The 23,643-nt window shown below is 38.1% G+C and overlaps 1 protein-coding gene across 2 annotated transcripts in view; it reads left to right on the top strand.

The window, feature by feature from the left end:
* CFAP95 (cilia and flagella associated protein 95) overlaps positions 1-18,067 on the top strand; it is an 83,823-nt gene extending 65,756 nt beyond the window's left edge. For both annotated transcript variants that reach the window (XM_069474129.1, XM_069474128.1), the window contains one exon: positions 17,794-18,067. In XM_069474129.1, the coding sequence (XP_069330230.1) occupies positions 17,794-17,824 (31 nt within the window). In that variant the 3' untranslated portion in view covers positions 17,825-18,067. The remainder of the gene's footprint in view (positions 1-17,793) is intronic.
* Positions 18,068-23,643: the final 5,576 nt, after the last annotated feature.

Here is a 23,643-nt window from a genome sequence, read left to right as displayed (position 1 = left end):
AACAGTGGTTGGTTAAATTACAGAAGAACAGTGATTGAATGCTAATGTAAGAGTTACCATGCACATAAATGTATGAGTCACAAAATACTGACAAAGGAAGGAGACTATTTATTTACTTGCTAGAGACTTCACCATGTGGCCTTTGCATAAACACAGTTCACCATTCATTCTGCCTCCTACCTCTGCAATTATGCAATTTTTGAGGAAATTTGAAAATATTTGGATTCATATTATTTCAAATGTGCATGAATTAAGACTTTATTAATTTTTATATTATGGTCTCTTAAATTTGCTTAATTCATATTTGTATAAAGTGGGACAGCATTACAGGAAGTGAAGGGAATGCAGATTATCACCCCATAGCTCTAATCATACTAGTGAAATACAGATGATTAGGAAGTTATGAAGTTGTTTCCAAGGAGAGAAGTGGAAGAGAATTGCAAGCTATTTCTTCTGAACTACACCTCTTAAGCTGGATGCTTATTAGAACTCATCTCAATTTCAATTAAAGATACCTTCTCTTGAAATCTTCTCCATTATCTCCCAAAGAAGGTGCGTTAGGGGATTGGTCCAAGATTGGCTGTTTGGTAGGTGAGCCTTTAGGACAAGGGGGAAGTGAGCTGAGGACAACAGTGGGGAGTTGTGAGGAGTTGACTGCACATACTCAGGAAGGGAAAAGAAAACAATTAGTTCAGTCAGGAACCAGCAAACTCAGGAAGTTGAGGAGTCAAAGGAAGGAAAATGTTGATTAACAAAAAAACAAATAGGACTGTAGTGAAGGAGTGAGAGAATTGAAGAATAGGAAGTAATGATCAAAGAGGGTATATTGGAATTTATTATTTCAGAGGTGGGACAATTCTGGGGAATGACAGGGTCTAGGGTGTGGCCGTGGGAGTGAGTTTCTGGAGTGGAATCAAATCCATTGACTTTCGAAGGGGAAGGAATGGTTCATTAGAATGTTGGCTAGATCCAAAATGTGGGTGTTGAAAATCAGCCTTACAGTGGGACAAAAAGGTGGGGCCAAAGACTGTGAGTCAGGTGACCAAGCCCTCAGTGAACTTCAGGGAGCATCTTCCCAGCCTTGCAGCTACCATTTGGGTATATCCGGTTGGTCGGTATTGAGTGTGAAATGCTATTTTATTTTTCTCAATAGAGCTGCCTTTTCAATTATCTTTTCAGACATGAGTTTAAAAAAAAAACCCGAAAAACTGTTGTATAACCTAGTTCATTCAGAGATAGAAAACTGAGGAAGTTTTTAATAGAGGAATTATGTTTTAAAGTTGGCTTGCATCCCAAATTGACCACAAGGGGTCTGTGTATTTTTCATAGTACAGAAGAGAAACTGTATCTGTTTAACAGTTATTTCTATCAGTGGCATGACTGGCCTGTCCTACCATTGGGACTCAGTGCAATGGTACAGACATAGCATTGTTAAAATATTGATATTTCTGTACCGGTTGAAAATTAGCTGTGGTCTCAAGTCTCCCAGGATGCTGCTGGCCCAGCCCCGCCCTGCACTCCCTGGACTCAGGGTTGCATTATGACTTTCCTGGGCCTTAAGCACTTTGCCTTCATGGGTCACTTCCTGCATTAAAAAAAATTAAACAATATTTTATAACTGAGTTTGTATAAAGACAAACATAATTAAAATTGGATTATATTCTTTTTTAATTTAAAGCTTATTAAAGAGTATCTATCTTAAGCTATATTTCTTCTTTGTATTTTGTAAAGAATACCCACCTTTTCCCCCTTCTTTTATACTGTTTGAATAGTTGCTTATTTTTGACTGTTTTATTTTATTTTATGGCCATGTAATAAAACCATGTTGTTAATCCTCCTGAAATTATTACCAAATACCAATGAGTACTGTTATGTAAAACTAAATCACAAAATACTCATTTTTTTCCCCCCTGGGAAATACTCTTGGATTTATATGCCATATTTTAAAGAAAATTTCCTGTATAATAGTTGCCATTGGTTTCTGCCCTGAGATGTTTATGGATATTATATTACTAGCATCATTTTCTGGCTTAGCTATGAGTTTCTGTTGTTTGATAGAGTTTGTTTTTCAGAATGGCATCTGTGCTTTTTTTTTAGAGATGGGGTCTCCCTCTGTCAACCAGGCTGAAGTACAGTGGCCTGAGTTTGTAACCTCAAACTCCTGGCCTCAAGCAATCCTCCCACCTTGGCCTCCCAAAGTGCTGGGATTACAGGGGTGAGCCACCATGCCAGGCCTATATGCATTTTTTTATACAATAAAATACATAACATAAAATTTCTCATTTTAGCCCTTTCTTTAGTGTGTAATTGAGTGGCAGTAAGTACATTTACATTGTTGTTATATTCATTTAAAAAAATCTGATTTTAAAAGAAATTAAAACATGGGCCCCTAAAAGTATCATGGACCTTGGCATTGTGCTTCCTGTATCTGATGGCTAAATTGGTTCAGCCTGGACCTCCTAGAAGCCAGTTTAGTACCTGGCTGACCAGGGACCTCTAGGACTTGCTCAGTTGGACTGGCTGATAAATACTTTTGAGTATCATCCCAGACCAAAAATGCATCTTGGCTAGAAATCAGAGATGGGAGTGCAGGTAGTATACCATTAGGAGCCCTTTATGATTTAATTAGGCTCTTTCACATAAAAGAAATTCCCCAAAGACAGGAATTGCCTTTAGTTTTCTCCTTTCTAGGAAGGGATGCCTACCAAGACCCTTAAAAAGAAGACATAGAAAGAATGTCTTGCTGGAAAAGAAAGAGCTGGGGCAGAGAGTGAATCCAGAACAGGGTGGAGGTTCTACAGGAAGTCTCACCTGTCAGAGCTAAATCAGCTTTCAATTCCCAGTTGTTTTGAGGCCTGTTTTTTGTATCTTTGCTCTATTCTGTGTCTCTTTTGTCTTCCCCATTTTAATTCTTGTATAGACAGTCTTTTTATTTTCTTCTTCTTGTCTGTTTTTTGGTTGTTTTAAAAAATAATAGCAAGAAAAGTTGTGCAAGTAAATCTGGCCACATAGAATAATCAGGTACAAAAGCCTGGAGTCTGGAAAAAAGTGTGGTTTTGCCAAACTTTTACCTGGAAAATTAAGGCTGAAATTTAACTAAGTAATGTTGCAGGCTTCCTAATGTAGCTTCATTACTTTTATTCTAGTGCTACTTTTATTTGTACTGCATCTGAATATATCCACTATGTAATTTTCTCTTTTTTTATTGTTCTGTTAATGTTCTCATTCACTGACAAAAGAATAACTGCCTTTTGCTGAGTATTCTTGTTTATCTTATCATATGCTATTCACGGAAATGGAATAAGTGAGAGTTTTAGAATCTTCTGCAAATGAGGTAGTGGTAGGGGCTGGAATTGGAGAAGAGGAAAGGGGCCATGTGGTTGTGCCTAGTATCTTATAACCCATGCCAGAGTGTTCCATAATGCTGCTGCTTTTTAACCATGGAACCAGCTCTCTATGACTTGGGTTCAGTAGGAGATGATGGCCTTTCCAACCTAAACATCCTATTTGAAAGACCTCAATGTGTATTGTACGTATATGTGTTAACCTTGCCTTTATCCACGAAGGCATGGTTTTATATAGGTTGATAGGCAAACAGTTCTGGTTCTGAGTCTCATGTCATTCTGCCAGCACTAAGAACCACATTTCCTAGGCCCCAGCTTCAACCTCAGGATCTGCTGGGAGTTGCTCACATAGCTCCACAGCGCTTCCATAGCTTCCCCAGTTGACTGGGATACATTGGGATTTGCCTTATTGGTTAGATTATATAGTTGCTGGTAGATAGGTAGAAGGAAGGAAGGAAAGATGGAAAGAAGAAAGGAAGAGAGGAAGGAGAGAGAAGACAGAAGAAATAAAGGGAGGGAGAAGGAATGAAGTTATACTTACTAGGTGTCTACCACATTCCAGACACTGGCTTTGTTAGCTTATGTGTCTTAGCTCACTTAATCCTCACAATTATCCTGGGAAACCAAGCCATCAGAATTATATATTGAGGAACCTGTGTCCCAGAGAGGTTAAGTATTAGTAATAACACAACAGCTAAGTGTCTAAAGTAAACCCAGGTCTGACACCAGACACCATATTTTCAGCCACTTTGTACAAACATGAGTCAACAATTACTTACTCAAACTTTGTAGGCCCTAGTCCTCTCACTTTAAGATTAGCGGGTTGGACAGTATGATGGTTAATTTTATAAATCAACTTAGCTAGGCTATAAAGCCCTGTTTAGTCAAATAGTGGTCTAGATGTTGGCTTGAAGGTATTTTGTAAAGGTAACATTTACAATCAAGTGACTTGAAGTAGATTATCCTCAATAACGTGAGTGGGCCTCATCCAATCAGTTGACAGCCTTAAACCCAAAAACTGACGTTTCCTGGAAAAGAAGGAGTTCAACCTCAAGATTGTAACATAGAAATCCTGCCTGAGTTTCCAGCCTGCCAACCTGCCCTGTGGATTTAAAATTTTCCAGCCCCCACCATCACATGAGTCAATTCCTTAAAATCTATCTCAATCTCTTGTGTGTGTGTGTGTGTGTGTGTGTGTGTGTATCTCCTATTGGTTCTGTTTCTCCGGAGAACCCTGACTGATGCAGACAGAATGATCATTAAAAGGTCTCTGGCTCTCAAATTCTACTATTTGATTTTATTTGATCTCATTGATCCTGTGCCATTGAAATAGTCATTTATTTATGACCAAGTAATCTTTTTGATTAAAGACCTTGTCAGACATTTAATTCAAATCTACTTAAAAATTAGGAGATAAATATTTTACCTTCTCCTGCTCATCTTGTGTATCACCAAAAAAAGAGAAATTGTGGGGTCTCAATTCTCAGGAAATTCAGATTCCCAAGTATTTTTTAATATTGTGTGCTTTTAGTGGAAAGATACCCTGTTTTTCCTGAAGCTTTCCCTTTGCTTATATTGCCTTCTGGAGTTATATAACCACGGTCTACCTTTTGTTTCTGGGTTAGGTCATAAAGCTCAGTTCTACTTCAGAGAACTTGGGATTATGAGAGAGATTATTTTCTTCTTTTTGATTATCTTTAATTTTTACAGTGAACATATTTGACTTTCATAAAGAGGAAAAAAAAAAGTTTTGAAAATTGAGAACCCTAGGCCTCAAATTTATATATAACCCATTAAGTCTCACCAAGTGGCAGAGGTAAATGTCCTCACATAGAAGAATGAAAAAAATGATATTTCTGTTATATATGATTGAAGTGATAGGACCAATCAAAATTTGTGCATTAGGAAGAAAAAAACATACCAATAGCTAATGTTTAATATCATATTGCTTGGTTTTTGATACTGGCCATAACTAAAATTTGTGTGCTATTAATCTTTAAATATCAGCTTATTTTGCGAAATGTTTGTTCGCATAGATCTCCATATTTTTCTTTGTAATCAAACCTTACTATGTTGACTGGATTCATTAATGATATAGATATATTTTTACCCACAGCTTAAACTTCTTTGTACTTCCCATGACTCTTCCTGTAGTTAAGAGTCTCGTGTTCTATTGATACCTATATTTGTTACAAAAACTTTTCCCTCCTAAAATTTTATCAAATAAGTAGGAGTAGTAAATGTTTCTTAAATATATAACAAAAATATATCCCACTAGTTACATATTTAATATAGCTACTTTTGCCAATTACTTTTGTTTGTGATGCAATCACGGGGTGGGGGAATATACAACAGAAATAAAATCTTTGAAATTTAGTGAAGGAAATAAATGAGGGGCTCTGTCTGAGAAGCCCGTCCCCCCTACTGGTCTCCAGGGTAGATAAGGTGGGTTTGGCTGCAGGGAACTTTTTATTCTCCTCCCACACCCTCTGCATGTGTGCTTAGAAGACAACCTTATTAGTGAAAGGCAGGTCTTCAGTCGAGTGCATATGAGTGGTAAAGACTTTTATTCATGATGTATACCAAAAATAGGGAGACAAAATATCACAGCAGTTTACTTTTATATCTACTTTCATTCCATCCAACGTGACATTCACATAAATAAGCTTGCTGCCTCAAATACCTTTTTAAGAGTAAATGGAATGCCAAAATGAGCATACTTATAGGAGTACTAGGGAAGAATGGTCTTTGCTGTACTAATGCCAGGTGGCTAATAGCTATCTTTAATGGTGGACACAAGGTTAGTTTGCAGTGACTGATTTGGCCAGGAAACATAACCCATTATGCATTTTTATGGATGATCTGGATGAAGGAATTGAGACTGTGTTTTCAAATTACCTTATAATATTAAATTAGACAGAGTTACTGATGTTCCAGAAGGCAGGCCTACAACTGAAAATGACCTTGAAAAATAAAACTATCACAAACAAAAGATCCTAAAGAAAAAGGATGAAACCAAATAAGAATAATTATAACCAAAGACTAGCCTACCAGAAGATGGGAAAAAATTGGATGAGGACTGGGTATACAGTGGAGTAAGAAACAACAGTGTCATTTTATCCTGATCAAATTAAAAAGCTTCTGCACAGCCAAAGAAACAGTCACGAGAGTAAACAGACAACCTACAGAATGGGAAAAAATTTTTGCATACTACACATCAGATAAAGGACTGATAACAAGAATCTATTTGGAACTCAGGAAAATCAGTAAGAAAAAATCGAACAACCCTATCAAAAAGTGGGCAAAGGACATGAATAGACATTTTTCAAAAGAAGATACAAAAATGGCTAACAAACATATGAAAAAATGTTCAACATCTCTAATCATCAGGGAAATGCAAATCAAAACCACAATGAGATATCACTTAACTCCAGTGAGAATGGCCTTTATCAAAAAGTCCCAAAACAATACATGTTGGCATGGATGCGGAGAGACGGGAACACTCATACACTGCTGGTGGGATTGTAAACTAGTGCAACCGGAGATACCTTAAACAGATTCAAGTACACCTACCATTTGATCCAGCAATCCCATTATTGGGCATCTACCCAGAAGAACAAAAGTCATTCTATAAAAAAGACAGCTGCACCCGAATGTTTATAGCAGCACAATTCACAATTTCAAAGATGTGGAAATAACCCAAATGCCCATCAATTCATGAATGCATTAGCAAAATGTGGTATATGTATACCATGGAATATTACTCAGCTATTAGAAATAATGGCGATATGGCATCTCTTTGGTTCTCCTGGAGAGAGTTGGAACCCATTCTATTAAGTGAAGTATTCCAAGAATGGAAAAAAAGCACTACATGTACTCACCAGCAAACTGATTTCCCTGAGTGCACATTTGGGAATAACACCAATTGGGTATCGGACAGAGGTGGGGGCTGGGGGGAAGAGTTGGGTGTATACCTACTTGATGAGTGCGATGCGCACTGCCTGGGGAATGGACATGCTTGAAGTTCTGACTGGAGGGGGATGGGAGTGGGGGGAGGGGATGGGTGCATACGTACATCATGAGTGTGATGTGCACTGTCTAGGGAATGGACACACTTGAAGCTCAGACTCGGGGGGATGGGGAGGCATGGGCAATATATATAACCTGAACTTTTGTACCCCCATAATGAGCTGAAATTTAAAAAAAAAAAGGTGCAGATGCTGCTTAGAGTAAGGACATAGCACCTGAGGGGCAATGGGGTTGGAGGTGGGTGGGCATATAAGAGCCCATCATTTAAACGTTGACACATTTTACTGATGGAGGTGGTACAACCATGTTCTGTTTGTCCTTCATGAGGGAAGGTCGATTGGGGAAACCACTCACCAAGAGAACTCTCCTTTAACATCCTAACTTATCTTGCCATGATCTGTTAAAGAAAAAGAGGAAGGAAGAGAAAGAGAAGAAAAGGAAGAAGAAAGCTTTCTTAACCAGTTTCTTAAGGCCAGTTTTCCCCTGTAGTGATTCTTTTGCTGCTGAAAACTTTAGTGCTTCCTGTTTCTGCAGGGCCTGTTTTGCCTTCAGTGTTCCTTCCCCTGACACTCTCTCTTTTCCACCTTTTACCAGCATGTTTTATTGAATTTCCTCATCCCTTCACAGAAACAGAACACTCAAAGATGACTAGAGATTGATTAATACTGTTGTGTTTTGTCAAGTCTTGCTCTCCACCATGCTTCTTTGGAAGTTAACAATTGTTGGCTACCACTTGGAGGTTGCATTCTTCAACCTCCCTCCTGCTTCAGAATCTATGACATTGCAACCCTTTCTCTTTCCCTTTCCTTTGTCCTCCATGGCTTCTTTATGGACCCAACCATGGGAATCCCCAACATTTGGGGCCCAGGCCCCTGCTCCTCTAATTTCATGCAACCTCAGAGAACTCATCCACTCCCATGGCTCTGCACCAACCATCTTTTGGGAATAAACTTTATTGTTATATAATTTCAAACTTATAGGAAACTTTCAAGAATTGTACAAGGAGTTCCCATGTAATCTTTCCACAGAGTCACCAGTTGTTTTCCACATGAAAATAGGCTAAAGACACCATGCCTATTTCCCCCTACATAGTTCGATGTGTATTTTCTAAGAACAAGGACATATAGCTATGGTATAGTTTTCCAATATCAGGAGAATGGATACAGTACAATTGTGTAATCCACAGTCTATATTCAAATATCATCCCTGGGGCCAAAAATGTTCTTTATAACTATTTTTTCCCTGCCGATGATCACTGCTGCGCATAGGGCACTGACTTCTCTCCAGGCCATCTGTCCCACAGCACCACTTTCCAAAGAAACATTTTGTACTGATGTCATCTCGAATTTAAAATGTCTAAAATGTGACTCATCATTTTCCCCCAAAACAAGTCCTCCCCCATCCCCATGTCTTTCTTATTCTTGTTAGTGTTATTATGACTCTCCCAGCCATCCAGGTTTGAAGCTATGAATCATCTTTGGTTGTTCTTCTTCTTCTTTTTTTTTTTTTTTTATAAAAGTTACTAAATTATTTTATTTTCAATTGAAATCATAACTAATTAGAATATTGTTATTTTTGAACTATATATAATGACACATAGGTATTTTATTTTTATTTTTTTTTATTTCAGAATATTACAGGGGTACAAACTTTGGTTACATAAATTGCTTTTGTACCATTTGAGTCAAGGTTATAGGTGTGCCCATCACCCAGATGTGTGCATTGTACCTGTTAGGTCTGAACTTACCCATTCCCTTCTCCTGCCTCCCACCTGCTTGATTTCCAAAGAATGTTATTTCCTTATGTGGACATAAATGTTGATAGATTAGTTCCAATTTAATGGTGAGTACATGTGGTGTTTTTTTTTTCAATTCTTGTGATACTTCACTTAGAAGAATGGTTTTCAGTTTCATCCAGGTTAATACAAGAGGTATTATTAGTTCATTAGTACTCCATGGTATACATACACCGCATTTTATTAATTCACTCATGTATTGATGGGCACTTGGGCTGTTTCTACATCTTTGCAATTGTGAATTGTGCTGCTATAAACATTTGAGTGCAGGTATCTTTTTTATAGAATGTCTTTTTTCCTTTGGGTAAATACCTAGTAGTGGGATTGCTGGATCAAATGGTAGGTCTACTTCTAGTTCTTTGAGGTATCTCCATTCTACTTTCCATAAAGGTTGTACTAGTTTGCAGTCTTACCAGCAATGTATAAGTGTTCCTATCTCTCCACATCCATGACAGCATTTGTCCTTTTTAGACTTTTTGATAAAAGCTATTCTCACTGGAGTTAAGTGATATCTCATTGTGGTTTTGATTTGCATTTCCCTTATGATTAGAGATGTTGAGTATTTTTTTATGTGTTTGTTGGCTATTAGTCTTCTTTTGAAAAGTTTATCTCTTTTGCCCACTTTTTAATGGGGTTGTTTGATTTTTTTCTTGCTGATTTGCATCAGTTCTTTATAGATTCTCGTTATCAGCCCTTTATTGGATATATGGCATGCAAATATTTACTCCCATTCTGTAGGTTGTCTGTTTGCTGTAATGATTGTTTTCTTGGCTGTGCAGAAGCTTTTTAATTTGATCAGGTCCCATTTATTTATTTCTATTGTTGCTTTGATTGCCTTTGGATTATTCTTCTTAAATTCTTTGCCTATGCCAATGTCTATAAGAGTTTTTCCAATATTTTCTTCTAGAATTCTTGTAATTTCATGCCTTAGGTTTAAGTATGTTATCCATCATGAGTTAACTTTTGTGAGTGGTGAGAGGTGCAGATTCTGTTTCAGTCTTCTTTTGTGGCTGTCCAATTTTCCCAGCACCATTTATTAAATAGGAATTCTTTTCCCCAGTGTATGTTTTTGTCTGCTTTGTCAAAGATCAGATGGAAATATGAGTATGGTTTTATATCTGAGTTCTCTGTTCTGATTCTTTGGTCTATGTCTCTGTTCTTGTGCCAGAACCATGCTGTTTTGGTTACTAGAGCCTTGTAGAATAGCCCAAAGTCTGATAAATTGATGCCTCCCAATTTGTTCTTTTTGCTTAAGGTTGCTTTGGTTCTACAGTATCTTCTCTGGTTCCCTATGAAGCTTAAAATTAATTTTTCTAGATCTATGAAAAATGATTTTGGTATTTTAACAGGGATTGCATTGAATCTATAGATCACTTAGAGTAGTATAGACATTTTAACAATATTGATTCTGCCATTCCATGGCCATTATATGTTTTTCCATCTGTTTATGTCCTCTGCTATTTCCTTCCACAGTGTTTTGTAGTTCTCCCTGTAGAGGTCTTTCACCTCCTTAGTTAAATATATTCCTAGGTATTTTATTTTCTTTGTTGCTATTGTGAAAGATATTGTCTTTGATTTGGTCCTTAGCTTGACTGTTATTGGCATATATGAATGCTACTGATTTGGGTATGTTGTTTTGTAACCTGAAACTTTGCTGAATTTGTTTATCAATTCTGGGAATCTCTTGGCAGAATCTTTGGGGTTTTCTAGATGTAAGATCATATCATCAGCAAAGAGCGATAGTTTGACCTCTTCTGCTCTCATTTGGATACCCTTGATTTCCTTCTCTTATCTGATTGCTCTGGCTAGGACTTCTAGCACTATGTTGAATAGAAGTGGTGATAGTGGGTAACCTTGTCTGGTTCCAGTTCTAAGCAGGAATGCTTTTAGTTTTTCCCCGTTCAGTATGATGTTGGCTGTTGGTGTGTTGTATATGGCTTTTATCATTTAAAGGTTAGTCCTGTGTATGCCTGTTTTGTTAAGTGTTCTTATCACAAAAGGTGCTGAATTTTGTCAAATGCTTTTTCTGCATCTATTGAGTAGATCATATGGTCTTTGTTTTCACTTCTATTTATGTGGTGAATTACATTTATGATTTACGTATGTTGAACTAACCTTGCATCTCTGGGATGAAGCCCACTTGGTCGTGATGGATTATTTTTTTGATGTGCAGCTGAATTCAGTTTGCTAGGATTTTATTGAGAATTTTTGCATCTATATTCATAAGAAATATTGGTCTGTAGTTTTGTTGAGTCTTTCCTGGCTTTGGTATCAAGGTAATATTGGCTTCATAAAATGTGTTGGGAAGATTTCTTCCTTCTTGAAGTTATGGAATAATTTCTGCAGGATAGGCATCAGTTCTTCTTTGTAGGTCTGGTAAAATTTGGGTGTGAAACCATGTGGTCCGGGATGTTTTTTTGTTTGTTAGAAAATTTTTTATTGTTGCTTCAATTTTGGCATTTGGTTCTTTGGTTCTTTATCCCCAGTTAAACATGTAAGTCCTCTAAGTTCTTCTTGTTAAATGACTCTTTCAGTCTGGTGCTGCGTAAGCCATTGTGCACTAATGCCCACCCATTCTACATCACAGACAAATTCTTCTAGTTACCCTCATCTACCTGAAGGTCTCAGAAAAAGTTTTCAATGCTTGTCCTACCTTAAGTAAACTTTGTCACAGCTCAGTGTCTGTGCAGCATCAGATAGTGGACCAGCCAATAGCAACATCTGGTAATTCACCAATCTGTTTATATACAGAATTTCTAAACACTTCTTCCCATCCCCACTAAATAAATGTTGAGCAAAGATTTAACTATTAATATTATGTTAGGGTGTTGTAAATATAACTGTCTTCCACTCACATATGCAGAAGAAATATATCTAACTGATAACTGGCTGCCTTCATGAGCCCACCAGCAGTGGGAAAACACTAACTCTTCAATCATTTTGAAGCTTAGTTTGATTCCATAATTTAAATAGTTCCTATAGGAAGTGTTTAATTTTTCTTTAAGAAAACTCTCACTTTCTCAGAGATACTTTTCCATCCCCTGTGTGCAGAAAGGAGGTAACATAGCAAAACTGAGACTACTATCTCTTTAAAAGCCTGTTTATAATGTTAGCCCTTGGCTACATCCAGAAATTTGGTTTTCAAGATAAGGATTCCCTGATTAGAATGGCTCCTGGTGCCTAAACTGTTTGCAAACAATTGCAGATACACACTGCAAACAATGTGGCTTATGCTGAACACCTGCTGGGAGTCTGAGATTTTTGGTACATGCTAGGCAGAGGATGCCTACATAACCACCCCCACAAAGCCCTGGGCACTGTGTCGCTAATGAACTCCCCAGTAGACAGCACTTCACAACTCATTATTGGTGGAATTATGCTCTTCTTGTGTGCCTCCACTGGGAGAGATCTCTTGGAAGTTTACACCTGGCTTCCTCTGGATGTCAGTCCATATACCTTTTCTCTTTGCTTTGTGTTCTTTTTCTGTAATAAATCATAGCCATGAGTACAATTATACAGATAGTCCCCAACTTATAATGGTTCCACTTATAATTTTTTGACATTATGTTGTGTTTATCAGGGTATTAAATGTATTTCAACTTCACAATATTTTCAACTTAGATGGGTTGATTGGGACATAACTGCATTGTAAGTTGAGGGACATCTGTGTATGTGTGTGTGTGTGTGTGTGTATAAAATCAACAAACCTGGTGGTGGTCTTGAGTACCCTAACATACCCTACTCTTTTCCCTGAAAAGAGGAGAAAAATTACATTTTCCAAAAGTGGCTGCTACTTGTGCTCCTCTCCCATGTGTTCTCACAATGTGATTTTGGCACTTTTTGCATTGATAGGCAGGGCCTAGGTTACCTCCCCTAGAATCTGGGTGAACCCTTGTAGTTATTCCCGCCGACAGCTCCAGCTGAGGTTCCGGCAGACAGCCAGCATCAACTACCAATCAGAATGAGAAATGTTCCCAGCCCCTATCCCTCAACTCACCCCCAACTTTCAAGTCCTCCCAGCTGCCGCCCCAGACATCGTGGAGCAGAAAGATGCTGCCTTTGTTGTACCCTGTCCAAATTCCCGACCCACAGAATCTGGAGGCAGAACAAAGCCCTACTGTTGTGCACTACAGTGTGCGGTGCAGGGTGGTTGTCATGTAGCAGTAGAAATGGCTTCTTCCTAAGATGGCATCCAGATGTATGAAGAGAAGGATGTGACTTAGCATCTTGATGCCAGAGGGGAGAGCAGGGTTTTACATGTGGTGTTTTGCACCTGTCCTGGTGTCTGGGGTGATATCCCTAGTCCACAAGGTTACTCTTTTCCTTGCTGACATTAGTGGCTAAACTATGTGGGCAGTGTAACTAGTGGTGTTTTGCTCTTTGTCTCTGGGCTTGACTGGAGCCCAGAAGGCATGTCTGGGATGACGCTGCCTCATTTCCACTCCCATAGATACTGTAGACCCCACTGGAGCCTTCTGTGAGTCTTACTCAGTCCCAGCTCCAATGTTCAGAGCTGCAGCCACTAGTAATAATATCCCCCTCTGCAGACTTGCAGCGACTTCAGGGTCTTGTCTATGCCACAGGATACCAAAAGTGACTCAGGACTGATGAATCTTAGAGGTTCCCCTGCCTAACCATGCTAGGCAAAGGAGAGAGCAGTTGGAGAGTGATCTATTTCAAGAGTTCTCAACAGAAATGGAGGCCAAGAACCCCCTGTGTCTTTTTGCCATCGTCTCATTTATCTAATGCATTTCTCTCTGTCCAGTTCAAAGGGACTCTCCTTGATTCAAGCCCAGGGATGGGAAAATTGAGAAAGACATCTTTCTGCTTTCCTTTCCCCTTATCCCCCTTATTTTTTCCTTCCTACAATTCCCCAGATAGACTCTTCCCTATCTCCCTTCTCTTCATTTCAACTCTTCTCTAAGGCTTCTTGGCAAAGGATATTTTCTCTATGCATTTGGAGAACTCTGTAATCTGAGTCTCCCAGATTTGATTATTGATATCCTCAAGTCTCTCAAACTGTGAGTTGGACTACAAGGCTATTGTCTTGCTCAGAAATTATTTTGTATGGCCGGGTGCGGTGGCTCACGCCTGTAATCCTAGCTCTCTGGGAGGCCGAGGTGGGCGGATCGTTTGAGCTCAGGAGTTCGAGACCAGCCTGAGCAAGAGCGAGACCCCATCTCTACTAAAAATAGAAGGAAATTATATGGACAGCTAAAAATATATATAGAAAAAATTAGCCGGGCATGGTGGTGCATGCCTGTAGTCCCAGCTACTCGGGAGGCTGAGACAGGAGGATCGCTTGAGCCCAGGAGTTTGAGGTTGCTGTGAGCTAGGCTGATGCCACGGCACTCACTCTAGCCTGGGCAACAGAGTGAGACTCTGTCTCAAAAAAAAAAAAAAAAAAAAAGAAATTATTTTGTATGTTAAAGTTGGTATTACTTTGCTCTTTGTGGGCATTTTTCTGAAAGGGGAAAGCATACTAATAATTTTCCAATTATTAGCCCCTTTATTGGTTTGAGTGGTACACCAAACTGTTTGCTTGTCCAGGAGTCTCATCATCTCAGTTTTGCCTTGGTTCTGAGCTACAGTCAATAACGAAATCCTTTAAGGTTATTCTTGGTGCACCTGCTTTTTTCTACTCTATTTCATGCCTTTTGTATTAAACTTTGAAAGGCATGAAATGCTTTCTTATAATAGGTATATCCTCCAGGTTTTTGGTAATTTGTTTTAATTTTGTGAATTTGTTTCTGCTTTGTTCACCTATTTCATGTTTGCATCCTCCCGATTCCTGGTAGTATGCTTACTTACAGACTTACTATTTGCCTCTACTCCTACTTTTTCTATATGCCCTGTTCCCTTGGTTATGACCCACTTCCTTGCTCTGTTTCCAAGTACCTCAGTGTTCCAGTATTGCAGATTATTTGGATGTACATTAGTTAGGATGCTTTTAGTGAGATGCTCAAATCCCAGCTCAAACTGGATCAGACAATAAAAGCAATTTATTGGCTCATATTTTTTGAAAAGTCAAATTTCAGGAAAGAATTGATATAACAATGCCATCATGTTTCTTACTGACTTTCACATCTGCCTTTTGTGGTGTTGGTTTCATGCTAGACTGATTGTAGGAGGGCTGCCAACAGCAACTTGGGCTAGATGCTTCTACATTTATGTCCAGTGGTGGAAAAAGAGCTTCTTTCATTCAAACCATTGAGCAAAAAGTCCTGGACTTTAATATTTTGGGGCAAATTCAAGTCACACGACTAACACTGAACCTATTACTATCATTTAGAGTGAGGTGAGACTATCCGGATTGTCTTAGACCAATTAGATACTGCCCCTAGACCTAGGATTGGGGTCAATTGTACTCAAACTGCATGGCTGCTGCACGTGGGAAATGGGAGAAGTGGATTCAGGGGTGAGCTGGAGCCAGCTCTTCACAGTTTGCACGAGCTAATTATGCTCATGTATTCCCCGGTGTTCACCGACATCATGCTGGTAACTTGAAGTTAGCCAGAGTAGGAGTATTTACACCACAGAAATTGGCAGATGTTACAAATCTTTTTTTTTTCCTTCCTTCAGAGCTGATTTACCAGTACAGCACTGATAATGAGAGGCACCCAGTGTAACATTTGTTAATAGGCAGAACCAGTTTTTCTAACTTAAGAATTGCTCCCCCAATGCATTCATTCTTTTTGAAATAACAGCTTTACTGAGATACAATTCCACATACCATAAAATTCACTCTTTTAAAATGTACAATTCAGTGATTTTTAATATATCCACAGGGTTGTACAATCATCACCACAATTTCAGAACATTTCATCACTCTCCCCCCAAAAATCCATACCCATTGACAGTCACTGCCCATCTTCCTGTCCCCTGGCAACCACTAATCTACTTTTCTGTCTCTGTGGGTTTGCCTGTCAGGACATATTATATAGGAAATGATACAATATATGGTCTTTTGATGTAGATTCTTTTACTTAGAATAATGTTTCCAAGTTTCATCTGTGTTGTAGCATGTCTCAGTATTTTATTCCCTTTGTTGCCAAATAATATTTCATTGTATGTATAGACACATTTATTGATCCACCCCACGGATGACATCTGAGTTATTGAGATCCAACTCTAATCACAGTTCCAGAATCCAGTCCTTCCTACCTCTAATTTTTAGTACTTCTACTGCCAGAGTCAGTTTCCTAGAACACTACATTTTATCTTGTCACTTGGCTCAAAAAGATAAATCCTCCTCTCTGCCTATGAAATGCTAAAGGAACATGTAGACTTTGCATCGGAAGCTCTATTCAGTTTGACTGCAGCAAGGTTAAGAATGAGAAGATCCTGCCTCCCTCTGAGAGGATGGTTTGGGTTAGCGTTACTCAAATCTCATTTAAAGGAACTCTATCTGCGCTACCAACCAATAAACCAAAAAGCCCAAAGAAATAGCCCCCAATGGCAAAAGCTAAAGCCCAAACCATATAGAACAGTGACAAAGTTTTTATGTACCTTTATGATAGGTTATATTTCTTTTCATCTCTTGATTATTAAAAGTTTTGTGAAAGTCTTAGAGGGATAAGGGGTTTTACAGTCAGGCAGACCTAGTTTATAGTCCTGGCTTAGGCACTTACTTATTATTGGCTTTCTTTAAATTCTCTCCTGAGATTTTTTTAATAAGCAAATCATCTTTTCTTATATGTAAAGAGGGAGTAATAATTCATGCCTCAAAATCCAGTTATGGATTAAAAGATATAAACACTCAAGTACTGTGCCCAACTCATAATAAGCACTCAGTAAATAAATGGACACTATTATGGTTGAAATTTCAATTATTTTCAACAAAACCAATCTAAGATCAGAACTATTTTGGTGTTCTTTCATTGTTTTATAGCTTTGGTGATTTAATTTCAATATTGTCCTAGTGCTTTAAAATTAGAACCAATTTAAAGCAGAAATTAGACAATCAGTTAAAAGGTTTTATGTTCTATATCTGCGATCACCCCTGGTATAATCTGAAAGAATCAATATTTCTTTTGGGACATGGTCAATGATAATGTCTCATTTTATTACAAGGAAGCTTTTATGAAGTGGCCTAAGGATAAACATCTTAAACATTATACTGGGTTGTGTTGGGGTAAATATCTCATGGGAATAACTCTTAGAGCTTTGCATTTACCATTGTCATGGGAGGCATGACTTGGTAGCAATTATTGAAGATATAACCCAAGATATTATTCTTTGGAATGGTCATAACTTATATTTAAGAAAGGTGTGGGATGGTAGTTAAATTGTAATTGTTTTGGTCTTATTTAGATGATCATAAAATTTAAATTGTTCTTTATGCTATTTGTGATTTAGAAAAGTTTTTACATGTATAATGACTCAACTTTTTAGTTTTATAAATAAAACAACCATGAACTAGGTTCCTCCTTCAGTATTTGAAGTACTTATAAATGCAATAACCATTTTTTCCATTGAAGTGTTTGTTATTTGAGAAACCAAATTAATCAATTGTTAAAAATTAAAATTTGATCATAGAATAATATATTAAAGATCAACTTTTGGAGATCACTCCTTTTTACATATTTCAGTAACTCAATGTTATTTCTTTTTTTCCCCTCATAGGTTTATCCTTGTCAACATGATTATTCCATAGTCCACAGAAAATGCCGTTCTCAGTTCACAGATCTCGATGGTTCTAAAAGATTTGGCATCAACACTTGGCATGATGAGAGTGGAATTTATGCTAATTCAGATGTAAAACAAAAACTCTACTCCTTGACTGGTGGTCCTATTGTCCCCTTTTAAAAATAATGTATGGAATCAGATTCTCTGACTAATGAAAGAATAATGGATGTAACAATTGATGATTTTCTATCTTAATAAATGCAATGTGTTACTATAGTAGTTTCCTATAAATGCAAAATCTAATATTCTAGATCAATGTTACATCTTTATTTTCATAAGCTACTCTGGTATTTTCCAAAGTTTAGTTATGTGGACCACCGAGGGTGTCTCACACAATTCTAGATGATATTTGGTAAAATTTAATTTAATTTAATTTAGTGGACTGTACATTTCCTTTAACAATTATTGGAAAAATGCATAAAACTAGCATAATCAAGCATATGATTGCATAGGGTGTGGCTAATTATAAAAAAAGTGAGCCAACTTAAATTTCTTTTAAAGAGAAGTTTTATGTGAATAAAAGTATAGGTACTCAGATGTGACATAAAACTTAAATGACCAAAGTTTGAGTAAGACTGGCCATATAATAATGTTGAGTGTGTGGATGTTTTTAGTGGGGAGGATGTCTATTTATAGATTTTGCTTTATCTGTGGTAGCTAGTTGTCCTGTGGATTATTGATTCAGTGTGATGTTTTTCTTTATTCAAGATAAGACTTTGTGAGTGTATGAGATAATAGAGATGCAGACAGAATCTTCATGAAATTTAGGGGTTTCATGGGAAATCCAGTCATCTAATGTTGGATTTGGAAAAAATCTTAGCAATTGTTTTGAGTCACCTTCCCATTTTATAGATAAGCAAACAGAGGCCTGCAGAAGTTTAATTAGGTTGCTATATTAGTCAGCTGGGGCTGGCATCACAAAACAGCATACACTGGGTGGCTTAAACAACAGAACTTTATTTTCTCACAGTTTTGGGAAGCTGAAAAGTCCAAGATCAAGGTTCTGGCAGGGATTGCTGTCTGGTGAGAGCTCTCTTCTTGACTTGCAGACAACCGCCTTCTCACCGTGTCCTCAAATGGTAGGAGATGGGTGGGGAAACCTCTTTCTCTTCCTCTTCTTTCTTTTTTTTTTTTTGGAGACAGGTTCTCACTTTGTTGCCCTGGCATGAGGGCAGTGGCATGATCGTAGCTCACAGCAACCTCAAACTCCTGGGCTCAAGTGATCTTCCTGCCTCAGCCTCCTGAGTAGCTGGGACTACAGGCATAGCCACCATGCCTGGGTAATTTTTCTATTTTTTGTAGAGACGGGATCTCGATTGTTGCTCAGGCTGGTCTCAAACTCCTGGCCTCAAGCAATCCTCCCACCTTGGCCTCCCAAAGCGCTAGGATTATAGGTGTGAGCCACCTCGCCTGGCCCCCTTTCCTATTCTTTTGATATATATACTCTTCCTTTTCTTATAAGGCCACAGTCCTATTGAATTAGATCCCCACTCTTAGGACCTCGTTTAACTTTAATTACCTCATAAAGACTCTATCTGCAGATAGTCACATGGGGGATTAGGTCTCTAACATGTGAATTTGGGGAGGCCACAATTCAGTCCACAGCTGTTGCTCAGGGTTATATAAAGAGCAGATTCTGATCGATCTTTGAGGTGCTTAAATGCTTTTATCTTTTTCTGAGGGCGGGTTTAATTATTTGGTCAACTTAGGCTTCATTTACTTTCATTATTTTTCTTTAAAAAATAAATTCATGAAATAGCATTTCAGGATCAATGCTAATTGAGCACTGCCTCCAATTCTTGACAAAATATGGGAAAGACTATAAGATTTTTGATGGGAGAAATGATAATTAATAAATAAAATGTGATATGCCAGGTAAGCATTAACCAGCAGAATTTAACCACTTACTGCTTTAAAATATCTGTGTATCAAAACATCACATGTACCCTATAGATATATATAACTATTATGTACCAATAATTAAAAATAAAAAATAAAGTATGTGTTTATATACACACACGAATAAGTACATTATATATGCAAAAATATATATTACAAATACATAAAAATATATATATCCTAAATAGTGTTAATTCTTTACATATTGACTATTCTAATGGATATCTACCTAGGATTACCTTTCCTTCTACAGACTACGAATTCAAGTTTAATCATTTCTAGCACTCCTATAACATATCTGGGGTGAACTGCTATTTGAAGTATGCAAATCTAGATGTCAAAGTACTCATCATTGGATGATTTCTTTTTGTGGGGAAAAAGTTTTAATGGCCACATCGCTACCTCTGAATGCTGCCTGGTACTTAGAAAATAAAATAAAACTCACTTACTTTAGCAGAAATCTTATACTGTCACAATGACTAACATCACATTTTACATAAATAACCTGAGTCTGCCATGAAGAATCAACTTAGAAATCAGTTTCGATTTGAGAAGAAGAATGAAATAAGAGAGATTGTATTTAAACTAGTCAAGTAAAATCATGCATTGAAATAAAGGTTACAGCAGGAGTTTGCCCCATGCCAAGTATTCAGTCGCCCTCCATGTGTGAATGTCAGACTCAATGAACTCTACAACGTTACTTTGAAAACTGAATCTTTTAAGCAAAAGTATTTTATGTTGCTATGGACTTCTCTAGGTAACTGCTTTAATAGATCATCTCACCAGTACCAAAGTATCATTTCAAACAAGACAAGCTGGAATCCAGATTTCGTCATTGGAGATCATCCCCTGTGGGATGTGAATACATTGTCTCCTGGCTGGTCCACATGTGCACTTTGCAGTATTCCTCCTAAGGCCCCAAAATAACACTTTCTGTTGTGTGTTTATAAAGTTAATGAGATCTCTATCTATATTTAATTCAAATTTTCTCAGTACTTTTCTTTTGGCCTCTGTGTGTTGTGTGTCAGACTGTTGGTGTGAGTCTGCCATGGCAGGGTGCAGACTGCTGGGAGAAGGAAAGATTGCTGGGCAGAGCTTAAGCAGACATATCACAGTGGTGGTCCTGGAGTTAAATTTGGCCCACAGATAAGTTCTATTTAGTTTGCACAGCGGATCATTTGAGCTCAGGAATTCAAAACCAGCCTGAGCAAGAGCGAGACCCCATCTCTACTAAAAAATAGAAAGAAATTAGCTGGGCAACTAAAAATATACAGAAAAAATTAGCCAGGCATGGTGGCACATGCCTGTAGTTCCAGCTACTCGGGAGGCTGAGGCAGAAGGATCACTTGAGCCCAGAAATTTGAGGCTGCTGTGAGGTAGGCTGACGCCATGGCATTCTAGCCAGGGCAACAGAGTGAGAATCTGTCTCAAAAAAAAAAAAAAAAAAAAATTGAGCCAAACCTTATAAATTAGGACATTTTGCTTAAAAATGTGGATTTTGTTTTCCTTGACAACCAGGTGGATCCGGGAGCACTAGGTCCCACTTTCATACGGTAACAGCCAGCAGGGCTATGAGGGAGAGGGGGGGCCTCTTTGGAAGGAGGCTAAGTTCATCATTTTACTGCAGTTCCCACCTGGTACACCTTACCCATTTAGAGAGGCATTGTGACCCCTTACTAAGGAGGGTGGGACAAACATAAAATAATACGTTGTACGGCGAAGGGGAAAGGGTGGTAGAAAAGCAGCAAGCTGGCAGCTCTGGCAACTGGGATTAGAATGATGAAGGCGAGGCTGCATCCTAATAGTAGGGATACAGCAAATCTGGTTCAGTTCAATGGTGAATCAAGATCCCAGGGTAGATGTGGGAGAAAATAGAGATGGGGAATGGGCCAAGGACTTCACTTTAGAAATATAAAATAGAGAAACCTCAGACCAACTGGTTTCTACTTGGAATCCACTCGAGATGAAGGAGGAAGTGAGGGTACCACAGGCCCAAGCCCTAGAATATGGCGCTGGCCCGTCAAGACAAGGGGCAGTGCCCAGCCAGCTCGGTGGTTTAACCATAAAGGAAAGTCTCTCCTTGGATGCCAGTGCTCCAAGGCGCAGAAAAATTCCAGATCTGCAAAGTCCCTCCCATGGGACAAGAGTGTAGGTGTGGGCTGGGAGAGGCCATGGGAGTGCCTGGCACTGCCACAATCAAGAATAGAGCAGCAGGAAAATTCTTTCTGGAGGATGTGCAGACTACCAGCTAACTTTATTTCAGAGAGAGCAGCAGGGTAGTTTGCAGATAGCTGAAGCCCACTCCAAATAGCCCAGAACAAGCATCAGGCAAAGTTGTAAACCAAAATGGAAAACCCAAACAAAATCTAACACAGTGAATTAGTGTGCCAAATATTAAGATCATAAATTTTATTAAAAAAATTTTAATAGCTTTATTGGGATATGACTCAAACACCATAAAATTCATCCTATTACAGTGTATAATTCTAATAATTCTTAGCATATTCACAAGGTTGTGCTATCATCACCACAATGAATTTTAGAACGTTTTCATGACCCCCTAAAAGAAACCTATATCCATTAGTCATTTTTCATTCCTTCCCAATCCCCTCAGTCTTAAGCAACCACTAATCTACTTTCTGTCTCTATAGATTTGCCTATTTTGGGTATTTTCTCTAAGTAGAATCTTATAATGTGTGGGGTTTTTGTCATTGGTTTTTTTTTTCCAGCGTTCATCCATATTGTACCATGTATCAGCATTTTATTCCTTTTTGGATGAATAATATTCCATTGTATGGATATACCACAATTTATCCATTCATTAGTTAATGAACATTTGGGTTGTTTTCACCTATGAACATTTATGTATGAGTTTTTGTATGAATATACATTTTCATTTCTCTTGAAGATATACCTAGAGGTGGAATTGCTGTGTCATATGGTACCTCTGTGTTTAACCTTTTGAGGAACTGCCAATCTATTTTCTAAAGTAGTTTCACCATCATCTTACATTCCCACCAGCAATGCATGAGAGTTCCAATTTTTCCATCTCCTTGCCAACATTTGTTATTTTCAGTTATTTTGATTATAGTCAGTTTATCAAACACATTTCACATGAGTTCTTAGAGTGGCGACCGCATCTCCTCATTTGGGGGGCACCAGTGTCTAAAACAGTGGACACTTAGAAATGCTGAAGGAATTAGTGTGTCTGTCGAATCAAATGCTGGTATGTATGACTGCATGGGTAACTGATAAAAATGTAATCCATATGATCAGAATGACCTTGTCTAAAAAGATTTAGATAAATAATGTTTGTCTTATCAAGAGCTTCAGTGGTAATCTTGAGAAATGGGAGGAGTTGGCGAAATGGCCTAAGAAAATTTCACTTCCTGTATGGCAATCCTGAGTTTGCCAGAGCATCCATGGATCTGATGAAAATCCTCCTTAAAGTAAAATAATGCTCACTAATAAACCAGATTACCAATTAAAACAAACACTTCTTATGTCCAAGAGATGGTGAAAGTTGAACAGTACAGCACAGTAGGTGTGATGCAGACTGAGGCTGGTGAGACCGAGGGCTGAAGGGATGGCATGGAAGAGAAGCTGGAAGGAAAATTATTTTAAGGAAACGCTACCCTGAAAATAAAGCTGTATGCATGCTTCCATTCTCTGGTCCACAGTTACTGTACAGACTTGGTCATCTCAGGTGCCCATGGTAGCTATAAATTTGGAGGATGGTGCTGAATTGTATATTTGGGGATAAATATTTAAAGTAGTATAATTTGCCTCCTTGTATTTGTCTCAAGCCCTCTTCACTGAAATTTCTTATTTTGGAAAATGCCATTGTTCTCTAAGTTCTCTGAAGCTCATGGGTGATGGCTCATTTTA

This window comes from Eulemur rufifrons, chromosome 7 (genome assembly GCF_041146395.1).
Source record: "Eulemur rufifrons isolate Redbay chromosome 7, OSU_ERuf_1, whole genome shotgun sequence".
Lineage (NCBI taxonomy): Eukaryota > Metazoa > Chordata > Mammalia > Primates > Lemuridae > Eulemur > Eulemur rufifrons.
This window is presented reverse-complemented; position numbering and strand designations above follow the sequence as displayed.